Raw genomic sequence first — 23,989 nt, 5'->3', positions numbered from 1 at the left:
GTTAAAATTCTGGAAGGGACAGTGCCATTGTGCAAATTTGCTAGATCTTTGAGCAGAACTGCTCCAGTTCAATCAGTTTGATATCCAGATCCATGTAGAGTTGCAACATTGTGGACATTTTCAAAATGGGAAAGTTTCCATAGAAAAGAATGAAAATTAACTGTAATTATCATGAATGTATGCAAATTAACAGGATTTTGCACACTGATTGCCTTTTCCCTCTGACTGTTATATCCTTCCATGAATCAGTCAAATAAAAATAGGCTTTAAAACTTTTTTTAGGCTTTTGAATTTAAATTAAGTGAAATTAAATTTTGTAACGTTGCTGGGACATTTTTAACATTCCGTTGTTTAATATATTTTTATGTCTACCTTTGTATTAGGCAGCTGTGAGCTGGACTCTTCTGCACATAGTTTAAACAGTTTCAGCTAGCCAGTAGTTCTGCAGTCTGCTTCGGTTGAGCCTGTTGAGCCTTTGTGAGGGTATAGCCAAAGAGACACCAGTTTCACTCAAAGGCAGCTGATGCTGGAGGAAAGTGCAGGCTCCAGGAGGCAACATTAATAAAGGTGGTAAATTAACATCATTTTTTCTCATAATTTGCTTTTTAAATTTTTTTTTCAAAGATCCAGTGAACATGGAATTGTTTAAAGAATAGGAGTCACCCTATATTAATCATTTTAAAGATGATAAAGTTTAAAATAAAATATATTAAAATATTGATTAAAATATATGCAAAACGGCACATATGTACTGTTTCCTATTTAAGGTCGCTTGCTTAAGGAATGAATAGCATAACATAAGTGAAATGCCGAAATTGCAGTTCATTTCGTCTCTGTTTCGTAGGCAGACATTTACGCATATTGTTTCTGTGAGAAATGTAGCCTGACAGCTGCAGTATTAAGCTGGTGTACCGAGGCGTTTAGTTCCCCACAGCACTCAATCTCCCCTGTGGGGGTAATGAACGTGGAGTGTTGCATGCAGAACTGCAGGGTTAATACAAAGTCATTGCTTTACATTCTCTTAAGAAAGTCATTTTCCCCAAAATGGAAATGCAAACTATCAGTCAGAGAAGAACAATTCAGGGGTTCTTCATTATTATTTTGATTATTTCAGTCCTCCACACATCTCATTCCCCACTTTGCATGATCCTGAGATTGTTTGTAACGTAAGTGACCCTGTGATGATTCCGTTGATGCTTACATTACAAAAAAGTCTATACAGGTCATTAAGTCAGGCAATTAACAGATGCTCTCCATAGCTTATATTTTACATACAAATCCATACAGCTGGATATTTACTGAAGCAATTTGTGCTCAGTACCTTACTCAAGGGTCCAACTGCCAGATCCCAACCTCTAGGTTATAAGCTCAGTTTCCTGTACATTGGGCTATACCGCAGCCAGCTAACACTCTGTCCCCTGGAATATGCAGCGGGTCTCTGCTGGAGAAGTGTGCTGCAGGGAGGCTGCAGAGTGTCCAGGTGCTCCAGGAGCGGCCGGCTCAGCTGGGGCACAGCAGCCAGCACTGGAAACCAGAGCGTGGAGCCTGCCTCCATGTCCCAGTCTCTGAATCTAAGCCTTTGCTTTGCTCCAGGCGCTCTTCATAATTATACCATATGTCTTTCCACAGTGTATTTGGATGAACATTTTCACTTTGGTATGGCGCATATATGCATGCAGGCCAAAATGATATTACAGTATTGTTATGTTTTTTTCTATTGTCTTAGCTTTTTGTGTCTGTGTTGGTTATCTAACCTTATTGTGTGTAGTGTTGTAGTTTTCTACGAATAAGCATCTGTAAAATAAATAAATGAAGCCATCTGTCCACTATGCTGGACTCGTCAGGAGGGGGCTGCGGCCTTCGGAAGCCCTGCAGTGGCCCTCTGTCCTCCCCTCCGTCTTGCCCTGTACCCCTGGGTTTCACTGTTGACAAGGGGGAGATATATGGAGGCTAGGAATTGACCCTGTTATTTGTTTGTCATGCTCTTTCCCAGAACAGCAATTGTGGTAAAAAAAAAAAAAAAAAAATCTACAACTGGCAACTCCATACAGAACACTGATTGGGAATTTATTCACTGACCAAAATGCACAAGTTGAGACTTCCACACTTCAATTTATGTTAAACGTTTTTGATTAATATAATACCTGTAGATCATTACTACTACTATTTGAAGAGCTCCATTGGTTTTATACTCCAGATAATGAAGCATGTAATGAATAAAATGTGTGTTAATGAGATGAGCCTTTTTCGGAGTGTTGGAGTGTTTTACTGCACCAAAAGGCTACGGAAGCCAATCCCACCCCCACCATAGGCTCCAATGTGCGTTAAAACTTTCCATTTGAACAAATGCTTTCAAAGGCTTGACAGAAAAATAATAATAATAATAAATGACACGAAAATGGTAGGCTAACGACACGATTTATGTCCAATATCACTTTCAGTTGTAGGCTATCCCCTCTCCACCTCTACACACACATGCGCATGCATACGCAAACATCCCTGTGCATACAAATGGGTACAAAAGCATAAAAAAATAAAATTAAAAAAATAAACATTCTGCGGCACGTTTGCAACTTTTGTTGCCGGTCATGGAAACAGGCACGTAGCCTAACCTACTGTTAACGTATTTTGCCATTTAAAGCGAGATCCACATGGCAATGCAGTGCTCCTCAGAGGATACGACCAGTGGCTATTTGCAGCAAGGGACCCATTACTTGTGCGTGCAAAGGCCAATCGCTTTATGAGGTGATAATCTGTATTTACCAAATTCACTTCCTTGGGTACAACTGACCATGCATTGCGAAATATAAAGAGTGAGGACAATGAATTTAGATTTGAATTTAGCACAGTATGGCTGGACAAAATATATACATTGAAAAAGAATATAAACTGTTGATAGACTTGAAAAATAAATATATCACAGTAAAGCTCTGTTGGACAAAAACGCCGACAATGTAATGCAATTTCGGGCAGAGCGATAGTGCGACTGTTTTCCCTGTGGCTCCACGCAGTCATTGAATGAATGGAAAACGTGAACAGTGTTCAAAGCGGACATCATAACGGCTAAAGATCCAGGACACAAAAAACTTTATATAGCGCATAAACGAAAACATCCCTGTACAGTTGGCACACTAGTTATGCTGCGAGGTTTATACTTACTTGGATTACTGGCTAGGGATTCGCGCATGTCACAGGGTGGAGGAGGGGAAGAACAAGTAAACTAGCGTAGGATCTCAAACGTGCCTCCTGTGGTCCCCGAACGCAGCGAGCAGCGTACAGTACATCGCAGCGAGACGCCGGGCTATCAGTAGCGCTCTCAAGCTTGTCTGTGCTTGAGGTTCTATAGTCTCTGGAAACATCGGAGCTGTTCAGATTTGAAAGATGAACCAAACCGCCACTGTTTCCCAGCCGTGCCGAAGTCATTCCTCTGGCGACTTGAAGGTAAAAATAGTGTTTTCGTTGTACTTTTTTTGTTGTAATCCAAGGGTGTTGTATTATCTATGAACGAGTTTAAGGCCTTATGAGATAGAATTAATGAAATGTTTCCCCCCTAAAGTTTTGCGGTTGTAAAGTGGTCACAAGAATGTCGTTTGTTATGATGACATTCGGGGCCGAAAGAAGTTTCAAATTCTGCGAAAAGTTTTAGTTTTACGCATAGGGAAAAGTGAATGTGTACCAAAACTGTGTTTAGGGATATACAATATGAAAATGAAAAATATTTAATAGGCTACAACACTTACTTAGGATGACTCTGAAAGGGCTCAGATACGAGAATGTTTCATATCAAATATCTTGGATAGAGAAGTGTTGGATTAAACAGTAAAAACCTTAAATATCAAATGCCACCCACAGTATAGCCTTTGAATGCTTCCAGAGGATGGTGAATAACCCAATAAATAGTATCAGGATTGATAAATGAACCCATTGTCCCTGGTTATGACATGTCAAATAAACATTTAATTATTAACGGTAAATCGTCCATTTACTGTACAGTAGCTACGTCAAAACATCGTAAAGCGCATCTGGAAAACATTGTACACACATATCATAGGCTAGCCTACTTGAGACCTTTTGATAGGTTGTCTTGCTACGATTAAATAAGCTTTATAATAATACTGGTGGGAAGAAGCTTGTAATTTGAAGGTGGTTTCGTGAATTAGATCCTTGGTGTGTATGTAGGTGCTTTAATTTAACATTACGCACCACTCCTTACAAGAGAACCGTGTTAGGTTTTCAGATCGCAGAACTTCTCAGTTCAAACTGTGTCACGTTCAGTGTCATATTCTCTGCGGTCGTATGCTGCTGCTGCCTTTTAATAGTGTTGTAGTCCTGTTTTAGATGGACATCTGTAGAAATCCTAGGCGATATTTGTCGTAGCCGAAATGTTGTTCTTGCTGTCATTATAGGATACCAATATTACTAATCCTGCCCTGGAGTCTGTCAAGCTGCACGAATTACTCGAAGGTGGTCCAGTGTTATTCGAAAAAGGTTTATGTGCTACCAATATTTTCAGGTAGGTAGGCAAGCACCGAATCTATCCTTAAGTTTTTGGATGAAGATTCATTAATTGGGTGATTGAATTGTTTGACTGCAACCACACCGGCCCTTCTAAATTGGACTTCGACTGCTTTCTTAGACGCGCTTTCATTTTTTATGACAAGCACAGTGCAACCGCACATCAAATGGCTTTAAACGTGTTTTTGTTAAAATAATGGAATTACAATAATTACATGATAATTTAGTTTATTAAAAGCGCGTTCAAGTGTCTTGGAAGTTTGAAGTGAACATGAGCCACTTTTTTGCAAGTAAGTCTGAAAGTCCCAAACTCAAGTAGGTTGTTCCGTGACATAAGACACTTCCAAGTGTGTTTTTATTCGGCACATGTTCAGCTTAAACACCACTGAAGTATTTTATTGAGCTTTTAAGAAATTGTTCCGCGATTCTCTCGGTAATAAATTAAATAGTTGGGTTAAATAAATGAGCGACTCTATTCGTGGCTTGACGCAAAATGCAATAATGGCATGGTGCCAAAAAAGCACCTTCTGTTATCATTTGAAAGCAACACTGATATTTTATATATTTTGTAGGATGCGCATAGATAGACTAAAGAACCTAGATGTCGTAGAGTTCCAGGTGGCGGACTGCTGTTGTGCCCGCGAGCGAGCCACTTCACTACAATTGTGTCAGTGAAAAAAAAACATCTTAACATTATGTGGATAAGTTGCCCCAGATAATGCAATCTAATGTGAAGTCAGCCGTCTTCGTAATGAGAAGTGATGAAAGTAACGTTGTTCACAAGCGTACGTGCCAGGAAGATGTTAACTGTCAGGCAGGATCTATGGGTGCCACGTATTCACATCAGGTTGCCTTACGCAGGGGGTCACCCGTGTCTCTCTAATAGCGCGGAAAACGCTGACAGCAGGGAGTCCAGTGACCATTAAAACAGTTTTGTTTTTGATGCATTATGGCCAAATTTTGTGGAAAAAAGGATCAAAAACACACACAAGTAGGCTACTGGCAGGATTGGAAAACGCGAATTTAATAACTAATTAGTAGTTATTAAATATAGCGGGCCAACAAATTGGACAAAGACACTTCTCACACCCAGAGTATTGTAAGAGCCTCAACGTACGTCTACAAGAGGTCAGTGCATGCTGTATACATTATTTATTTGCGTTGCTCTTATCTAGGGCGGCTCTATGCAACTGGGGCTTCACGCTCTATCCATTTATACTGCTGGATCTTTACAGATGCGATACGGGGTGATAACGTGCATGGACAACGTAGTCTACATCAGTGTGCCCTTTAGGAATAAAACTTGCTGCCGTGTGTTTGGAGGTCATTCTTGTTGCATAATCACAAACCACGTCGCTACCGCTTTCCTCAGAAAGGGAGTGCAGGGGATGGAGTGATAGAGGAAGACAGGACTAAGCGTAATGCTGTCAAGGTTTCAGTGTGCTCCAAGATCTGATTTCTCATTAGTCAGCAATGGCGCCATCGCCTGTTTAACAGCAGGTGCCCTCGTGCTGACAGGTCTAACCCGAGCAAGAATTAATTGCCATTCCCACTCATTAACGGTCCGCCAAACCACTTAAAAAAGCAGGCTCTTCGACGGACTGGCCAATGCCATGATACACTGATTAATCACTCCTCTTGGATATAGATAAGCCTAGATGGTGGAATCTCATTTCTGAATTTCTTGCCCCCGAAGGAACGCTTTGTAGTCAGAGTTTGTGTACAGTATATGCGACATGGTTGTGTTCAAATACTTTTTGGCATATGTAGGCCTAATGGTTACATAAAATCATGACAGTGACTGCTGTCTGTGTTCTGATGCGCAAAAACGTATAATATTCTAGGCCACAAAAATTAACTTCACAAGAGGTAAAAAATACATAACTAAGTAAATAAATAATGAATCTTTGGCTCATGTGGACATACTTTATAAACTGGTTGTTTTGACTCTCCAAAGGCCAGAAGTCTGATTTGGAATAATGAACTCCACACTGCTTCGTACAGACCACGTCATGTTTAGGATTATCAGGTAAAAACAAGGGAAACCCTGCACATTGTTCTTCACTGCTTCAGTGCTCCCATTTATTGAACCATATACACAACATTTTCACCCTAAAGTCTACCTGATGTTGTGTATATAGATCAATAATTGGGAGCATTCAAGAGTAGTGTGTGGGGTTTTCCTTCTTTTACCTTTGAATTCCTCTATATCTCCAGCACCTACAAAAAGACTGGGATGTGTGTTTGTTTTTCTGCCTTTTCAACCGTATGTTCAGGATTATTACAATTCATGTGCAGTTTGTGTCTGGCAATCTGGTTCCTTTAAACATGTCCGATCAGAAGAGGTGCCAAACCCTGTCTGCTGTTCGAGTTGGAGTTATTTTAGTTCTGTGAACACGTTTTTTAAAAGTATGAAATTCCAGTCCTTTTTAGCAACTGAATGAATGTTGAACCTTGTCATTCAAAGGGTAGAGACACAGGCAGATGAATTTGTTGCAATATTATTTTGGTGGAAATCAAAAATGATTTAACTCATGGGAGAAAAAAAATCTGCATGCCATTCTGTCTTAAATGTGTTTTCTTTCTTCAAAAAGAAGTGAACCAAATTCACATTGCAAGGCATAATTTGTCTTCTCTGGCTGCACTAGAGGAAGGTATTTCTAAATCCCATGTCAAGCCTTTGGAGCAAAATGGGACTCTGGGTGCCACTGTAATTTTCTCTGTGTGTCATAAAACATTTTTAGCTTTGCCCCTTTTGTGTTTGGTAACTAAGATAATGGCAGAAGAATGGCAGGGGTTCAATTTGTGCCCCATGCTGCTGGAAATTGTGGCAATTTGAAACTCCAAGGAGAGTCTGTTTGGCTGTGTGGGCAACTGGGGGGAGTGATCAGGTCCCTCTTTCCTACAGAAGCATTAACTGCACTCATCACATATCTGCACAGGTCAGGCAATCATGATTTTATACAAGGGCTATGACATCTGTGGGAGGTTTCTGAAGGTACAGATTAGGTTATATGGGGGGGGGGGGGGGGGTGAGCTAGTTAAAAAGAGGAGATTTGAGTTTACAGAGTGAATTTCCCTCTGGGAACTGGAGTTTCACACACACAAGCTGGAGAGATGCATTTTAACATGGAATTACTGTAGAAAATGACTATTTGAAAGACATCTCCTGTGATAACAAGGATGAGCACAAAACAAGAGCACCAAACTCTGTGCTTATTTATATTTCTCTGTTTTTAAATCTGTGTTAATGATGTCATCTTGCCCCCCCCCCCAACCTTGCCCCCTCCTCTTCAATATGCTGGCTATAGATAGTCCACATTTGGAAGCTGAAAAGTGCAAATCATTATCATCGCTTAAAAGGTGAGAAGCATAACCGGATATTGAACTCTTTGAGATGGGGAAGAAGAGCGGGAAAAAAAGAGGATAGAAGATTAAAACTGCAGCTGTCATACAGAGAAGTGAAGCTGCTCACAATCCCAGCATTAAAATAGAACAAAGGCCGTCTCGTAAGACGTGCTTTGTGCTGGAAGAGACGGCTCTGGCGATGATGACTATAGTTCCATGCCCGCTAGCAGTCGTGCCGCACAAGATCTCGGATTCACAGGATCTGCAAATCCGCCCTGTGCCGCCCTGCTTCAGACCTAGCTTCCGCTGGTATTTCTTTGGGAAGGATTGCAATGAATGCGTTTCCTTGCAATCAGTTTTTCCCAGAATCCACTGTCACATTGTTCATTCACATGGGTGACATCCCTATTTTGGGTGACTCAAACATTTCATCTCTTATGTGCAGCCTCCCTCATTCGCACAGCTGGATCAGGCTCAGAGCTTCGAAGACAGGGGTGCATGATCTTATCCCAGGAAGGCTGATTTGGGAGAAAGCTTTTGTTCCAGGCAGCACGAAAGCACCTAATTCAACTAATCTGCTAATTATGGTCTTCTGTCAAATTCTGGATTAGTTGAATCAGGTGTTGAAGTGTCGAGATGGAGGAAAAGCCTAGGCAATCTAAAATAAGATTGGGCGCCTATGTTCTAAGCTTGAACATCAGGTGGTCACGTTTTGATTTTGAAGCCTGGGTGCTGCAGGCTCGGGCCCCCGGTTCTCTCTCTCCAATATGCCCTTCTCTCTGCATTATTACTTCAACTCCCTTATGATGTCATAACCGTGTTATCGGGGCAGCAGCATAGCGCACAGGCTAGGAAGCTAGGGTCATGAATCTGACGTTAACTTGTTTTCTTGTTTGATGTCATTTTATTTTTTTTGGATTGTGGGGATTGTTCATACAAATGCTGGCCCCTGCTACATCCACTGAGAGCTTATGTATCCAGTGACAGCAAAGTGTAAATCACTCCACATTGGTAAGAACTTTGGCTGGCATCCACCTTTATGACAGGGTTCATCAACTGCTTTGAGCAGCAAATAGAACATCACCACCCCACCTCTGGAACCTCGGGTGACTGCCTATCACCTTCCTCCACTGGCTATCCCTTCCTTCACATCCTTCACAGTTTCTTCTCCCAGTCACAACAGCGGTCGGTACTAGCCCCCGGTGGTGGAAAGAATGGTGGTGAACACAGTAGTTTTTGGTCAACTTCTGACACAGACTAAAGACCTACCTCTTCAGAATGCATCTTGGTTCTTCTCCCATCCTCACCCCCTAGTATGGCAGGCAACCAGCACAACAAACAAAACGGAGAGGCCTCAAACACAAAGAGGGAGAGAGACAGCGTGGCCTACTTCCCAAGCTTTTTTAAGTGTATTTTTAGAGATGGCCCCTGGGGAATAAATACAAAATGCTTTTACTGTTAAAAGGATGCCTAAAAAGAGAGAATTTGGTTGGGAGTGTTAAAGTTGAATGTTTTATCTCGGCCACTGAGGCTGATGTATACTTTATGAAGAAAAAGGGACATTTGGAACACTTAGAGATGAGGTGTGTGTGTGTGTGTGTGTGTGTGTGTTTCTTAGGGGGGGGTTAAAGGCGAATTTTCTATCCGGACAGAAGGACATCCCTTTGTTTGGCGTTCAGGTGCATTAACCTTTTTGTCTTAACCTTGGGTGACAGCTATCTGCTGCAATCTCCCTGTGTGCCATTAACTCATACTCATCCAATGGAACTTGTAGTTTGCCAGGGCTGGCCAGCTCACCAGCCACTTCAGGTGCAGGAAAGCTGCTCTTTGATGGCGTTCATTAGCACCATTTTCCGGTGTGCCTGTGTAAGCTCAAAATTCAGTGTTCTGAAAACGAAATAATAAATAAAATACTGGCGCAGTGCACATGTGCCTGGACAAATACGCGGAGCCATATGTTTGTGTGCATGCATGCAAATTTGTCCTTTTTTCCCCTGGCTCAATACCCTGAGCTTGGAGCAGACCTTTACTGTCAATCACAGTAAATGTGATTTTTGAATTTGATTGTGACGTATGTTGGCTTGGCTTCACCCCCGTCGAGGTTCAATCAGATCAATCGGATGCTATCAGAATGACCCGGCCCCCTGGTGATGTGGTTGCACGGCAACCCACCTGATTACAATAATCCTCCACATCAAACGGGAAGATGGGGGGGGGGGGGTGTTGGGGTTGGGGTTTAGAGGCCACTTATTCCCCAACTGTTTCTCATGGGTTGTTTAGCCTGGGCCTGCAGCGCCTTCCAATAATGATAATATTGGAAGGAACGAGGAACCGAGCCATTGGGAAGCCTTTTGAAACCATCAATGCATGATCTGTGCATTTTAAATAGAGGAGGTTCAGCCTGAGGGACTGTTTGATGCCATGGTTTGCATAAGAACCAGGGTGGGGAGCATCTGTCCAGGAGAGATTCCTCATGCAGACAAAGGATTATGGCAGGGAATGTTTATAGCTTACAGTCCTTCCTGTGATTTAGAATTAAACAAGAGACTCTCACCCAATTCCCTTGCAGCTCTTGTGTATGTGCCAAAGATGTCTGATTTGCTGTCACAGTCCAAGAACTCTGGGAAAATCACCTGACCAAATTGAAACATTTTTAGGAAGATAGTAGGACTGTTGCTGAGGTATGCTCAAACATGCACAAAAAGTACATGGCCACATTTGGCTGTGTAGACCTGTTTCTGAGTCAGAGAACAGTCTTACTCAAGTTCTTTCCTCTCTGTTTACATCACAGGACAGAAGTAATATCACAGTGAGGTTTTTTGTTTGTTTGTTGATGTAATTTTGCTCTACAGTGCAGCTATGACCTTGAGGTTGAACTGTTTGGTCATGTTTCTGGACTCCATTAACATGGTCTTCTTTACCTCTTTCTTTAGACTGCAGAAATACATTCACATGTCCTAAAATGCAGATACACCCATGAACACTTTAAATAGAATTTGGTATGCTCCTACACATCTCAATCCAGCTCAGGCTCCACTGATCTTCTCACTGACTACGGTGTTCTAACCCCTCTGACTGTCGGATAGATTAGGCTCTTTGCCCATTTTGGTTTTTCCATAACGCAGAACAAATAATCCTCTCATATGCCATGAATTAAACATACTCCATTAAACCAGGGCTTTGGGACCACAGAGGTGAATCTGCTAAAACGCTCCTCTGAATGATTCATCTTTATTATATATTTCAGTTCAAATATTATTAATGAAACTACACCTGTAGCTGTGATTAAAACAAAACACACAAAAATTCATTTGATTGTAATCTTTTCAGCACACCTCTATTTAGTTTGTGATATAAAATTTGAGAGTTTCCTTCAAAGGTGACTGAATTAAAAATAGTAACCCAAAGCCAGCTTACCTTCGGTTTGTATGGTAGCATTTTGCTAGATTTAACATAATCTCATAATAATCTATTTGACAGAAATGTTGATAGAGAATTTGGTGGACTGTCAAGGCCAACATTCAGCACATTCAATTCCTACAGCAGAGCAGAGAGAAAAGCAGCAACGGCAACACCAGTATCATATCAGCCTACTGACAATAAGTCGGTATCAAGCAGAAAACCCCTTTTAATCTCTGTGAATGTACAAAGCCGTCCGATGCACAATATGTTTAGAACTATGTCAAGCCAGTCCGAATGTACCTGGTGTAAAGCTAATGGTACTGGAAAGGCATTGTGTCAGCTGGAGCCCAGAGAACAGCTCAGCTGTGAAGGGGCTGGGTGTATGTATGTAATTTGCTTTATGCCTGATTCAGGATCGCTTGGCTTGTCGCTTTGTATACAGGAGCCAGTGAGTCATCTCTCACCACCTCTCACAAATCTACAGCTGTTTCACAGGTGCCTACCCCCCCCCCCACCCAGCACCCCCCCATACTTTCACACTCTATGCCCTACACTATTCCATCCCTCACCCACACCTAAATCCCCATGTCCCCATCGCCCCTCCCTGGCACACACACCTCATCGCCACACTCATCCACCACTATCACCATCACCACTATCACTATCACCTCTAACCCCCCACGCACACATGCACCCTTGCCAATCCCCCAAAGCCTGACAGTCAACCGTCTGCTCCACAATCACCCTCCTCCCCCACACACAACCCCCCCAACTCCACCTCTCCGTTCTCCCCTCCACCACACCCCAGCCCCCCGGCCCAATCGCATCTATTTTTACACCCTATTTAATCATTTATCACTCTTTCACAATTAAAATAATAATGATGCTGGCACACAGACTCCCAGGAAGATAAACGCAGAAAAAAGGGTCTTCTGATTGTGGCCGGAGGGAGAATTGGTGATTTCACACCCTCAAAATATCACGCAACACTACAAAAACAGGTCCCCAAAATGAGCCAGTGTGGGATGTGAAGTAGTAGTACGGTACTGTCAGTACATTCAGACCATTCATCCATGTGATGCAGTTTTAGTCATGGTCATTTGAACCAAAACAAAAAAAGGTTTTTTAGACGTGTCATGCCCTGTGCAAAATTGTTTTGGGAGCAATAGTGACAGAGCAAAATGTGTTTTTTTCAGCTGTGTTTGATTACATACAGTGAGCTTCATAATGTTAGGGACGAAGTCTTTATTTGGCTCTGTATGCCACAATTTTAGATTTGCAATCAGATAATGCACATATACATTCAGAATCTCCGCCTTTCTTAAAGGGTATTTTTATATATTTTGCTTTCATTATGAAGAAATAGAAGCACTAGTGCAAGTATAAGAGAGCTTTCAGTATCTATTCTTGATTCTAGGCTTTTGATTGCCTTTGGAGTCTGTTATTGCGACTTGCCAGCATAAGAAAAGTCCAATTAAAGTCAAGGAAGCCACAATGAGGCTGAGAAATATGGAAAAAAAACACCAAGAAAAAACAGCCAGAGACATAGGGCAACCATTGGCTGAGTAGCGTTGTAATCTACTGCCATCTTGTGGTCCGTTCAAAATCTATGTGATACATTTTGTGTAGTTGTGCTGTGTGTTTGAGTATGAAGGTGAATGGGCATTGCCATGTGCCTTGTATCCTCCAGCAAGAAGCTGGCTCTTAAGTATTGGGTTCACATATTTTTTTTTATTCTAATGACAACATAATAATATTGAACAACACTAAAATATATTTGACTTTAATTCCAGGTGTCTGAAAATCATTGAATGCAGAGAGAGCAGAGATGAGGCCTGTACAGAGATGGACCAATTGTGACAGCAACCACAGCTAGGCCTGTTGGACAGATTGGTGGTGTAGATACTGCACATGTTTAAAACGCAAATCATTGAATCCAGAGAGAGCAGAGATGAGGCCTGTACAGAGATGGACCAATTGTGACAGCAGCCACAGCTAGGCCTGTTGAACAGATTGGTGGTGTGGATACTGCACATGTTTAAAACACTGAGTGGAAAGAAACCAAGAACAACATGATGATATGTTTTTTCCTTTGATTATCCTGAGACCTGTCTCACATCCTTTGTCCTCATTTAGATACAGCATGACTGGCCTGAGAACCTGTCATTATGTGCTCCTCTCCACCATGTGATCTTTGCCCTATTGCTCTTGGTTTCATAAACCTGGTTTTCCACTATAATGGTAGAGAGGAGCATGTAAACATGTGGACTTGTGGGTCAGAGGCTAAAGGTTATAGAGGTGAGATCTAAGTTTAGCATTGATGTTCTGATGGTGGGGATTCATTTGGCATTGGAGACTCCATTTAAGCCTGCACTGTAGATTGACATCAATTATATTTGACCTCATGAAGGGTGTCGAGCCTCAAAGGCTGATGCCTTCGCACATTGTACCTCCACCCACAGCAAGTTCGCCAGGTTGTTTGTAATCAGGCCATCTTTAAGGGCAGGATGCAACACAGTGTTGTGCATGGAGTCCATGCCTGATGAGTTGATGGTATGATGTCAGACACAGACTGTTGACATATTGGCTGACATTTTAGAAATAACTACAAAGAAGCGACTGATCTTTATGAAGTGTGGATAGGCTTAAGAATATCCCAGCGTGCATAATTTGGCAGAAGCAAATTGCAACCTGTAATAAATTACACGATCAGCCCATTGCAGATCTTTGCCATAAATATTCTCTGAGTGTGAGTGTGGAGAGTGAAGAGCACACATATTCACAATTTTAAATAATGTCAATAAAATGTGCACATTTTTGTAATTACAAAATACCAGTATTGACAGTGTGGCGATAACTATCCCGTTATAGCATCGCGCACCATATGCCACCGGTTAAACCAAACATTGCGCAAGCCTACTGACGAGCAAATCAGAGGTTTTTCTAGATCTGGGAAATTGCATATCCCCTGTCATAACAGGACACCTCCAAAAACACAAGCACGTTTTCTGTAACAGCCTTTATATTGAGTTACACAGAATGGCTCTGTGTTGACTTGGCTACGGGCTCTGTTGATTACATGTGCATTACACAACTGTCATCAAACCATTCCAGATGTTTTTAATTACCCTAACATGCTCAAGTGCAGATTAATGGCAGCCAATAGAACTGGTAAAAAAAATTATATATATATATATATATATATATATATTTCACCTGATATTTGTTATGTGACAAGTATAAGGCGAGAACTGAACTGCTTATTGTTGAGTATATCTGAGTGGCCAGTTCTGAGCTGATACATACAAGTGTAAGCTTTATCTCAACCACATAAGGTACTGTAGCTTTTAAGGTTATGTAGTAGTGTGCTCTGTGCATTGTAGTACAAATCTAATTAGCTATTATTCAAAATCTTGAAGAATCTGAATCTTCAACTCTACATTATAGATGCATACCATATTCTAATAAACTTTTATTGATGAACTGTTGATGTTACACACTTTTTCAACACACAAGGCTGCCCAACTAAATTGGCAACACATTTTTCTGGGTTAAATGTTGCTTTTATTGATTTTTTTCTGAAAATGGTAATATTTTCAAGCTCTAGGATAAATAATAATTAATAGGAAAATTATTGATCATAGGATTCTTCATTTAAATTCCTTACACGGAGAAAGAGCAACTGCTGCCTAGGGGCAGGTCATGTAGGGATCAGTCTTTCACTCTACTTCAATTCTTAATTAGATAATACATTACACACACACGCACACACACATACAGTGCAGGGAAAGTATTAGGCCGCCTGTGGTTTAAACAAAAAAGAAGAAGAAAAAAAAAGAAAAACAGTAGGTAGAGAAGCATTCAGTGATATATGTACATTTATATATATATATATATATATATATATACCATCCATGTCAACTTTGGTATGCATTTGGTGTGAGGTAATAAATATTTAAAATTTTGAATTGATACTGTAGCACAACCTAGGGTGGTAGTGGAATGAAATTTTAAACACATGACCTACATGGTGTCCCTCTTAAATTTGTAGATTTAAAAAAATTGGATTATAGTCTAGATTTAAAGGAGCTGTGGTGAAATATTTTCCAAAATGTATGCATATTCATATTTTATTTTCTTTACAAATCTTGGACTGAGGGTGGTGTGTTTCACAGAATTGTTGCAGGGTAGCTGTCTGAGAGTTACTGTGAAATGGCATACTTATTAAGCCAATGCAAATTAGGATTTTGAGAAAATATGGCCCCCTATAGGCCATATTGCACTATAACACTGCATGGCTGTGCATGATTGTCCACAATATGGCTTTCTATTGTAAGAAACCCCTCAGATACACCAAACAGCGGAACTGTCTGAGTGGTGAAGGAATATATATATATATATATATATATAGAATATCCTTACATTTATATAGCACTTTTCCAAATGCTCAAAGTGCTTTACAGTGAAGGGGAACTCCGCTCACCCACCACCAATGTGTAGCACCCACCTGGGTGATGCACGGTAGCCATTTTTGCACCAGAAAGCTCACCACACATTAGTGAAGGTGGAGAGTGAGAGAACATTTATTTAGCCAATTAAATCTGGGGATGGTTTTGGTGGCAAGTTTGCGAGAGCCAGATCTGGGATTTAGCCAGGACACCGGGGAACCCCCCTACTCTTAGCGATAAGTGTCATGGGATCTTTAATGGCTGCAGTGAGTCAGGACTTCGGTTTAACGTTTCATCCGAATGACGGCATCCCCTACAGCACGGTGTCCCCGTCACTGCACTGGGGCATTAGAGTTTATTTGACCAGAGGGAAGATTGCCCCCTGCTGGCCCACCAACACCACTTCCAGCAGCAACTCAGTATTCCCTGGTGGTCTCCCATGCAAGTACTAACCAAGCCCACACCTGCTTAGCTTCAGCCATTTGGCAGGAGCAGAGTGCATGGAGGTATGGCTGCTGGCAAATGCATGTAGTCTCTTCCCAGTGCTACTGGAACGAGATGAATTTAATGTTATCTTGGTTATCTGACACCAGAATAGTGTTTTAAACCTTGTAGTTATGCATAGATGGAGGAGAATGCTTTCCACCCGTAGTTTGGCTTATACAAATTTCTATGTATCTTGTTAGACTCGGAAGTGCCTCTGGCTACTGCAGCCTGCATAAATACAATTATATATCCTGCTACAATGCTAGTGTATAGTTGAGTGACTACAGGGTGCAGATACTCTGAGTTCTATGTGTATGTTAGGACTTTAAAACTGCTAGGTGTGCAGTGGTTAGAGTCAAAGAGGAATGGCAGGTTACATTGAATGTGATTTATTGTACAGTATGCTAATAATGCCAATATACAATAGTGCAAAAGTATGTGAATAGTTGAATGGATATACACATGGGATGCATAGAAGACTGCGTTGATGAGTCTCCCCGAACCATTGCACGTTTCCCCTTATATAGCCAAAGATCAAAGCAAAACCCCAAGATATCAAATAAAGACACAACACAGTACATCAAAACAGTGCATCAGTGATCCTGCTTGCACTATCTCTGCAAGCATACCACACCGGGTTAACCTTTGCATCTGGCTAGGTGCTGACCCATAGGTATCAAGAGCTTTAGTCAGCACCCCACCGCCAAAGAGACTAACTTGTTCCCCATGACATTGGCCTTCCAGCAATACAAAACATGTTAACGCTGTACTATGCAGAACCCAACTTTTACATAATGCTGATCCTGTAGTATGCTCTGCAACTGAGCACTGTCTCTTTATCACACCTGCTGGCTCCTTGTCAGCGCAGTAAACAGTCTGTTTTCCTTTGGGGGTCTATTAAGGGGTACACTTCTGTAAACCACCCTACACTTTCATCCCCTGAGGTATTGTTGCAATCAACCTGAAATTGGGGCTGTATGCAAAATTGTGTGGTCGGCCATAAAAAAAAAATAAAAAAAAAGTAATCCCAAAGCCTTTAACACAGGGAGTAATAGATTATGCATGCCGGATTTAGTGAGAAGTGGACAAACTTTGAAGGAGTAGTACAAAAACGTTATTTAAAAAATGCAGAATGGTGGGAAATCCAAGATAGTGTCGTTTACGGGTTCTATGAAATAATTTGTTCAGGATGAGGTGGTAGAAATATGGGAGAAACCTGGTGCATGTATGTGAAATGGGATGCCTGTAATCATTATTTCAATGTTGCAGTTTTGTAGGTGGGGCTGAGTGTTGGTTGCACGGATGTCATGCATAATAAATCTGGTATGCCTGCCAAATTTCATGAGTTTCTGAGCATGAGAAGGAGGTGAAAATTTAGCAAGAGGCTGAAGAAGAAGAATAAGAAAATAATAATAATAATAACAACAACAACAACAACAGCAACAACAACAACAACAACAACAATAATAGTAGTAACAGGGATCATATGCTCCTTAGGTGCTTGGCACCCTAATAAGGGTAAGTGAGCCAGTTCCAGTGGCCTTACAGTAACACTACCTCCACCATGTTTCACAGATGAGCTGGTATGCATTGGATCATGAGCAATTCCATTCTTTCGCCACACTTTCTTATTTCCATCACTTCGCTACAGGTTAATACTAGGTTAGGCTAATCTGTCCATAAGACTTTGTTCCAGTGCTCAGAAGATTTTTTATGTACTGTTTAACAAATTGCTTCTTGATGTGAACCCTCTGAGGTTATGCTGGTGTAGTCTTCTCTTTATTTAAGTCTTTGACACATCTATGCCTATATCTTGGAGAGTGTTCTTGATCTGTTTGACAGTTGAACAGGGGGTTTTCTTCACAATTAAGTATTCTTTGGTGATCCACTACAATGGTCTTCCATAGTCTACCAGGTATATTGCTATTTCTGAACTCACCAGTGAATTATTGCTTCTTAACAATGTAACTGTTGATTTTGACTCATATAATGTTTTGGCTATGTCTCTGACTCTGATTTATCAGCCTTATGATGCCCTGTTTTATTGACATTGACACTTCTTTGGTCTTCATGTTGAGAGACAACAGCAAAAGACTCAAAATGCAAATGTGACACCTAGAATGATTTCTAGCTTTCTTGTGCATGAATTGATGATCCAATGACACACCGCTGGCTAAGAATCTTCTGAACATCCAATTATCCAATTACTTTCAGTCCTCTAAAATGGGAGGAAACATGCATAAATTGACTGACAAGCCATGTGTAAAAAATGAAAGGACATCTTTTACTCTCTCACATGAATAGTATTGATACACGTATCAATAAAACTATGATCTAGGTTTTCATCGAGGGCTGTAAATGCCCCTATGAGATTGTCTGCGGGTTTAAAGATAGAAAGCAAAGAACAGGTAAGAAAACAGTTACACAAGACGCTGGCCCCATTCCTTCAAAAAGACGACTGCTTTGATTTGCAATTCGAGCAGCAGAAAGTGATTACGTTTATCGCTGGATTACGCAGTACTATGGTGCGCACGCCACATATATTCAGTGCTTTGTCGCCTAATTTTCAGGAAAATGATACCAGTCCCTCAATACATTCGCTGACACATTGCACCATTAAATGGCACTATTAATCTTGCCGTGGTCAGGCCCCTGACAGAAAAGTCCTAGAGCAGCAGGATGGGGGACTACCACTAGATGGTGCTGTTACACCATGGTGTAGGGAGGAGAGCGCTTTTCCCGCATCAGCTCAGCTGCAGTAATCCTACCTCTCGTGAGAGGTCACCATAATCATGCTGAAAATCCTTGTGCTCCTCCTACCTGGCGTGTGATTTAAACAAACAGTGTATGGCAGCTTTCCCTGCAGCAGTTTAGAATAGTGGTTACTAATCTCTCTGAGACCACAGTCTACATAATGAGCATGTGTATTTTCTGTGACCCACTCTTTAAAATGTTAAACATTAAAATACTTCCCAACATATAGTCAAATGTTTTTTTATTCTTTTTATTAATTCACTATGGATATTCAATAGTTAATTCAGTTGCTCCTTATAAAATAAGTCTGTTGATTGTTGGTGGTTATATTTTGAAAAATCAAAGTGAGGTTTTCTCAGACTTCTGTTTATTTTTTAATTGAACTTTGCTCATTTTATGGCAGCTGTCTCACATGATTAAGCCTAATTAGTTATTTAACTATTCTAAGTTCTGAAAGAATGTATTGACTGCATTAATGAACTTCTGTAAATTACCATAAATATCCTCTGCATTACTGATCTGAGGCACAATTAACTAACAGAAGCTGAAAACTCTTTGTTCTGTTTTCTTTCTTTAACATATGACATTTAATCACACTTTAATCATTAACGTGACTCATCTTTCTCAAAAAATGGAATGACAATAAATTGGCAAGAAGTGTCAAATTAGGATCTTTGCTGAAATTTCAGCTCAACCAATGTGTGCTCAGTGAAGTAGAACTGACATTGACAAGTCCTGGTGCTGCAGAAATGTCTTGCAGCGTGTACAATATCAGAAGCCTCCCTGTGCCTAATCAAGTCGATACTAAAAATAATCAAAGAAGATGAAAATCTGAATGGAGGTAATCATGACAGGTAGCATTATGAACCTCCAGGTGCATTTCTTAATTCCACTTTTCAACTAGTACCCATATCCAAGGCTACAGTTTAGGCATAATCCATTCCTGTAGCTTGAAATTTAATAAGGCATGTCAGGGTTAGTGTCTTGCCCCGGTGTGCAAGAGCAGGGCCCCACCTGCCTGCAAACCTCCGGTCACAGGCCTCTTTCCAAACGGCACTGTCCCCCCAAAAAATCCCCTTCTTCTTTCTCCACATTTAAACCTGCAGAAAAAAACATTTGTGTGAAAGGGCTGCAGTGCAAAATGGCTTGTGGCATCATGGCTGCATGCTCTCTGTCTTTGAGTCTGGTACTGTCATTCGTAGAGGAGAGGCAGGGATTATGCCAAAGGAGAAAAGGGAATGGAGCTGGAATTTCCATCAACCTTGCACCCGGCTCAGACGTGACCCAGGTAGCCTTGTGTTAGACAAGAGGCCGAATAAAGTCTCCTCTGCTGATTCAGCGGCTCATAGCTCTGTCAGTATCACAGACGCTTCGGCTGGCCTGCCGAGCCACACGGTTAGTGCGTTGTGGGTATTGCTGCTGTCGCCGGGTGTAATATTGAAATTGGATTTCCCTTGCTGGCCTGATTGCATATTGGCAGCTGTTTTTTTTTGCTTTTTTTTGCTGCTTAATTCCATCGCAGGCGAGTGCCAGGATCCCCCGCTTAACTTGAGCTAACACCCCATTTCCTTGTTCCGTCCTTGCATTGCATTCTGCCTTAACAGTAATGCATGGGCCTGACAGTGCTTACGATGAATGAGGATCACCGCAGTCAGGCACAGGCTATTATTCACTGTAAATACACACAAATAGAGGAATATCGATCCTGATTTTCTCCTGGATTATTCGGTGCCGACCATTAGATTGAAGAAAAACTGTTTACTGTCAGGAAGCCACAGGAAGCCAATGAGTAAATATGGCATGTGTCAACACAGCGCCAAATTGTAGAATTGAAAAGGAGCATTCATTTTTTTGTTTAGCTGGGACCCTTACCAGAAATGTTTGAGATTCTTGGTCTCAATTAACTGGGGTGGAGCAAGGTAAAGCTGCCAAGCATCTGGCGTCATAACCAGCAGGTTGCTTGTTCAAAAGCAGTGTGGTGGCAATTGAACACACGGTTTCCTGGTGAGAATAACAGTGCCAACGTGACATCATGTGCTACAGTTTTGCTTCTCACTCCCAAATGCACTGACCCAGAATCAGCAAACTTGACTCTGATTCCAAACACATCAAAATGGTGAGAAAATGCAAATTTTCGAGCGTGGAACTGCAATAAATCTGAGGTCAATGCTTGGGAACATGCATGTACACACACACAAACACTCTCTTTCTCCTTGATATTTCACCATCATATTTCTCTTTTTTTTCTAAGGAAACCAAGGGCATTTTCTGAGGGCATAGCAACCCATCATTCCCCCTTAGCAACAGTCCGGCAATCTTGCCTTTAGCAAAGTATAATTTGTGTAGCCATTCTTTGACACTCAAAGTCAGGCTGACATTTCTTTAGCCTTCAGAGCGTGGCTGACAGTCCATCACTGACCAAAGTGAGAAATCATCCACAGCCTGTGGGAGAGCAGCAACTGGAGCTCCCCTGCCAAAAAGTGCAAACTTTTCAGTCTTCGCCTTCGTCTGGTTTAAAGCAGTAAAAGTAAACAATGATATTTTTTAAATAATGTGTTCTATACATTATAGAATGAATCTAGAAAAATATCTGTTAAATGGTTATCCTTGGACCACATTATTACATGACATTCCCACTCTACTCTCCCACACACCCATCCCAGCATCTGTAGCTTCCCGTGTGGTAACATGCAAAGGTTCTGCAAATTGCTCCTCTCTCTCAAGACTGGAAGTGATTTGCCGGCTGACAGATGGAGATGTAGTGGAGTTATGATCTGACTAATGATCTCATTGATCTGAGCATCGCTTTCAGCTCTTAATGTCACGCCTCCTCTCTCGCAGTACTCTCTTTCCCTCGTTCACACGAGCCCCGTTACGCCAGTCAATGCAAATCAGTCTGCAGATTTCAGGGTCAGTCCGATCCGGTCTATCCAACTGGTCCATCTCGTAAGAAAGTGCCCACAAGTGCTCAGGAGCTTTCAGTCCATTTCTGCCCCCATTTCTGCATTTCCAATTTTCAATAATGTAAGACCTCTTCATCCCAGAGCAGCGGTTTTACTCTGTATTCTTTAGTAAATCTGAGCCTGCTGCTTTTGCTCCAGCATCGACAGAAACATTTTCAAGGGACCTGCTGTTTGTTTGCTGTGTCCTGGTCCCCGGTAACAATTCTTGGCAAAAGTCTCCGAAGGTGAGATGAAAAGTCCACATAATCCCTTGTTGAATAAAATTTCAACAGGAGTGAAATGACGCAGATGGAAATCAATAAAGCGGAATCATGCTTTTCTTCAAAGTTCCCTCATACAAATACATTTATGTAAATTCTGAAAGCAATTTTTTGCAGGTGATAGTAAGACAACCGTCCTCACTGTGGTGGAAAGAAGTGATAAACCATGGCAATGTCTGGAGGAGACTGCATAGATATCAATTTAAATTTTTATAAGCCTGGTCATTTTCTTTAACGACTATCTTTCCAATTATTTTTCCACCGGTTGTCACTCAGCAATCAACCAGGTTTCTTCTTTAGCCAAGTAGACCTCCGCGTTGAAATGTCGATTGAAATCCAATTGAAAAGCCTTTCTGGAAGTAATGATGTACTCTGACCCTGATCCTGTATGTTTAAGATAATTAATCCAAGGTGGACAGGGACAAGTAAGTACACTGACCGGGCTCGGTCAACATTCCTCACAGGCTGTGTCCTTTTTCTCCACAAGGGGAGCTGTGGTACCTCAACAGCTTAGTTTCTAATAAAATCTTTCCGTTTTTCTAACAGACACTTACTCTGCCCACGTTTCGCTCTACTTCATTAACTGTTTCCTGGGGCAAGGAACGCAAAGCTGGGCGACTCTTGCTGCATCCGTTTGCTAAATTGCGACCTTGAAGGAAAAATAACTGAACTTAAATTCAATTAAATTTGTATGTTGTTACTTATGTTTACTGTGTTAGTAATCTAACTAATTCTAACTTAATTTTTTTAAGTAGTAGAACTTACCTGTCTATAATTGTGATCTGGAAAACTGGTCTTTTGATTTGGCATTGTAATAATTCCTGTGATGCATTTTACCAATATCTCTCAGACATCACAGGCAATAACACTGCAATGAGCTTGGGGCAAGGGAAACTCTGAAAATGGCTGCGTACACTCATTTTCAAAATAATATCTAAACAATAAGAACACTAAATTGCAAATTTGACTAAATCTTAGGAACACTATCTTGTCAAGCAATGGAATGCATGTATTGAAAAAAAATTCATGTAATGTATTGTTCTATGGGTGTTTTTATTATCATCTGCAGTGTTGAAAAAAAAAGAAAAAGAATAGCTACGTTAATAGCCTAGGCTAGCAAGTGTCCTTGAAGAACCGATTTAAAAAAAACAAAAAAACAAAAAAAACACCATGCACCATCCACTGATCCCACCCAGACAGAACATCGATGATACCCCAAACCTGCTGCAACATTCGGGCTCTGATTGGGCTTGGGCTGAAAAGATTGCAGGTTCATGCCTGGTCGGGCTGAAATTTTTGGGCCTTCTTCATGCTCTAAATAGTACTGTGTCTTCCAGACTGGAGTCCTCCACCAAACTCATTCACTTCTGCCCTTTGTAGTTGAAGTACTACTCTCACTGAAATACCTTTTAAAATGGTGATAAGAACCCTCCTGTGCAGGATAAAAGGGATATCCCCCCTGCGTAATAAAAACAGTATCAGGTCAGGACATAACAAATCTTGGTTTTACATCAGCTGGGGAGTGTTCATTTACCTGGCTGTGCTTGGTACAGCTTGTCCTAGGGAGTTCATTCTCAAACATGAATGTGATTTAAAGACTCCCAGAGTGACTGAGAGAGACAACATTTTTTGGAAATGCCAGGTCCTTGTGCCTCAGAACATTATATTCATTGACAGTGTGTGTTTCATGTATCTAGCCGAAGAACATTCTGCTGCACTGAATTCTGTGATGTAGGTTTAGGTATTAACTAGAACAAGTCAACATTTTACAAATATATTTATGTATTAACGCTCAGAATAAGACTACTGCTGC

At 41.2% G+C, this 23,989-nt stretch overlaps 1 protein-coding gene across 1 annotated transcript in view; it reads left to right on the top strand.

Moving 5' to 3' along the window:
* The first annotated feature begins 3,260 nt into the window (after positions 1–3,260).
* LOC135240736 (inactive dipeptidyl peptidase 10-like) overlaps positions 3,261–23,989 on the top strand; it is a 109,585-nt gene continuing 88,856 nt past the window's right edge. Inside the window, exon 1 of the mRNA XM_064310634.1 lies at positions 3,261–3,441. Within this exon, the coding sequence (XP_064166704.1) occupies positions 3,382–3,441 (60 nt within the window). The 5' untranslated portion in view covers positions 3,261–3,381. The remainder of the gene's footprint in view (positions 3,442–23,989) is intronic.

The sequence above is a fragment of the Anguilla rostrata genome, chromosome 15, assembly GCF_018555375.3.
Source record: "Anguilla rostrata isolate EN2019 chromosome 15, ASM1855537v3, whole genome shotgun sequence".
Lineage (NCBI taxonomy): Eukaryota > Metazoa > Chordata > Actinopteri > Anguilliformes > Anguillidae > Anguilla > Anguilla rostrata.
This window is presented reverse-complemented; position numbering and strand designations above follow the sequence as displayed.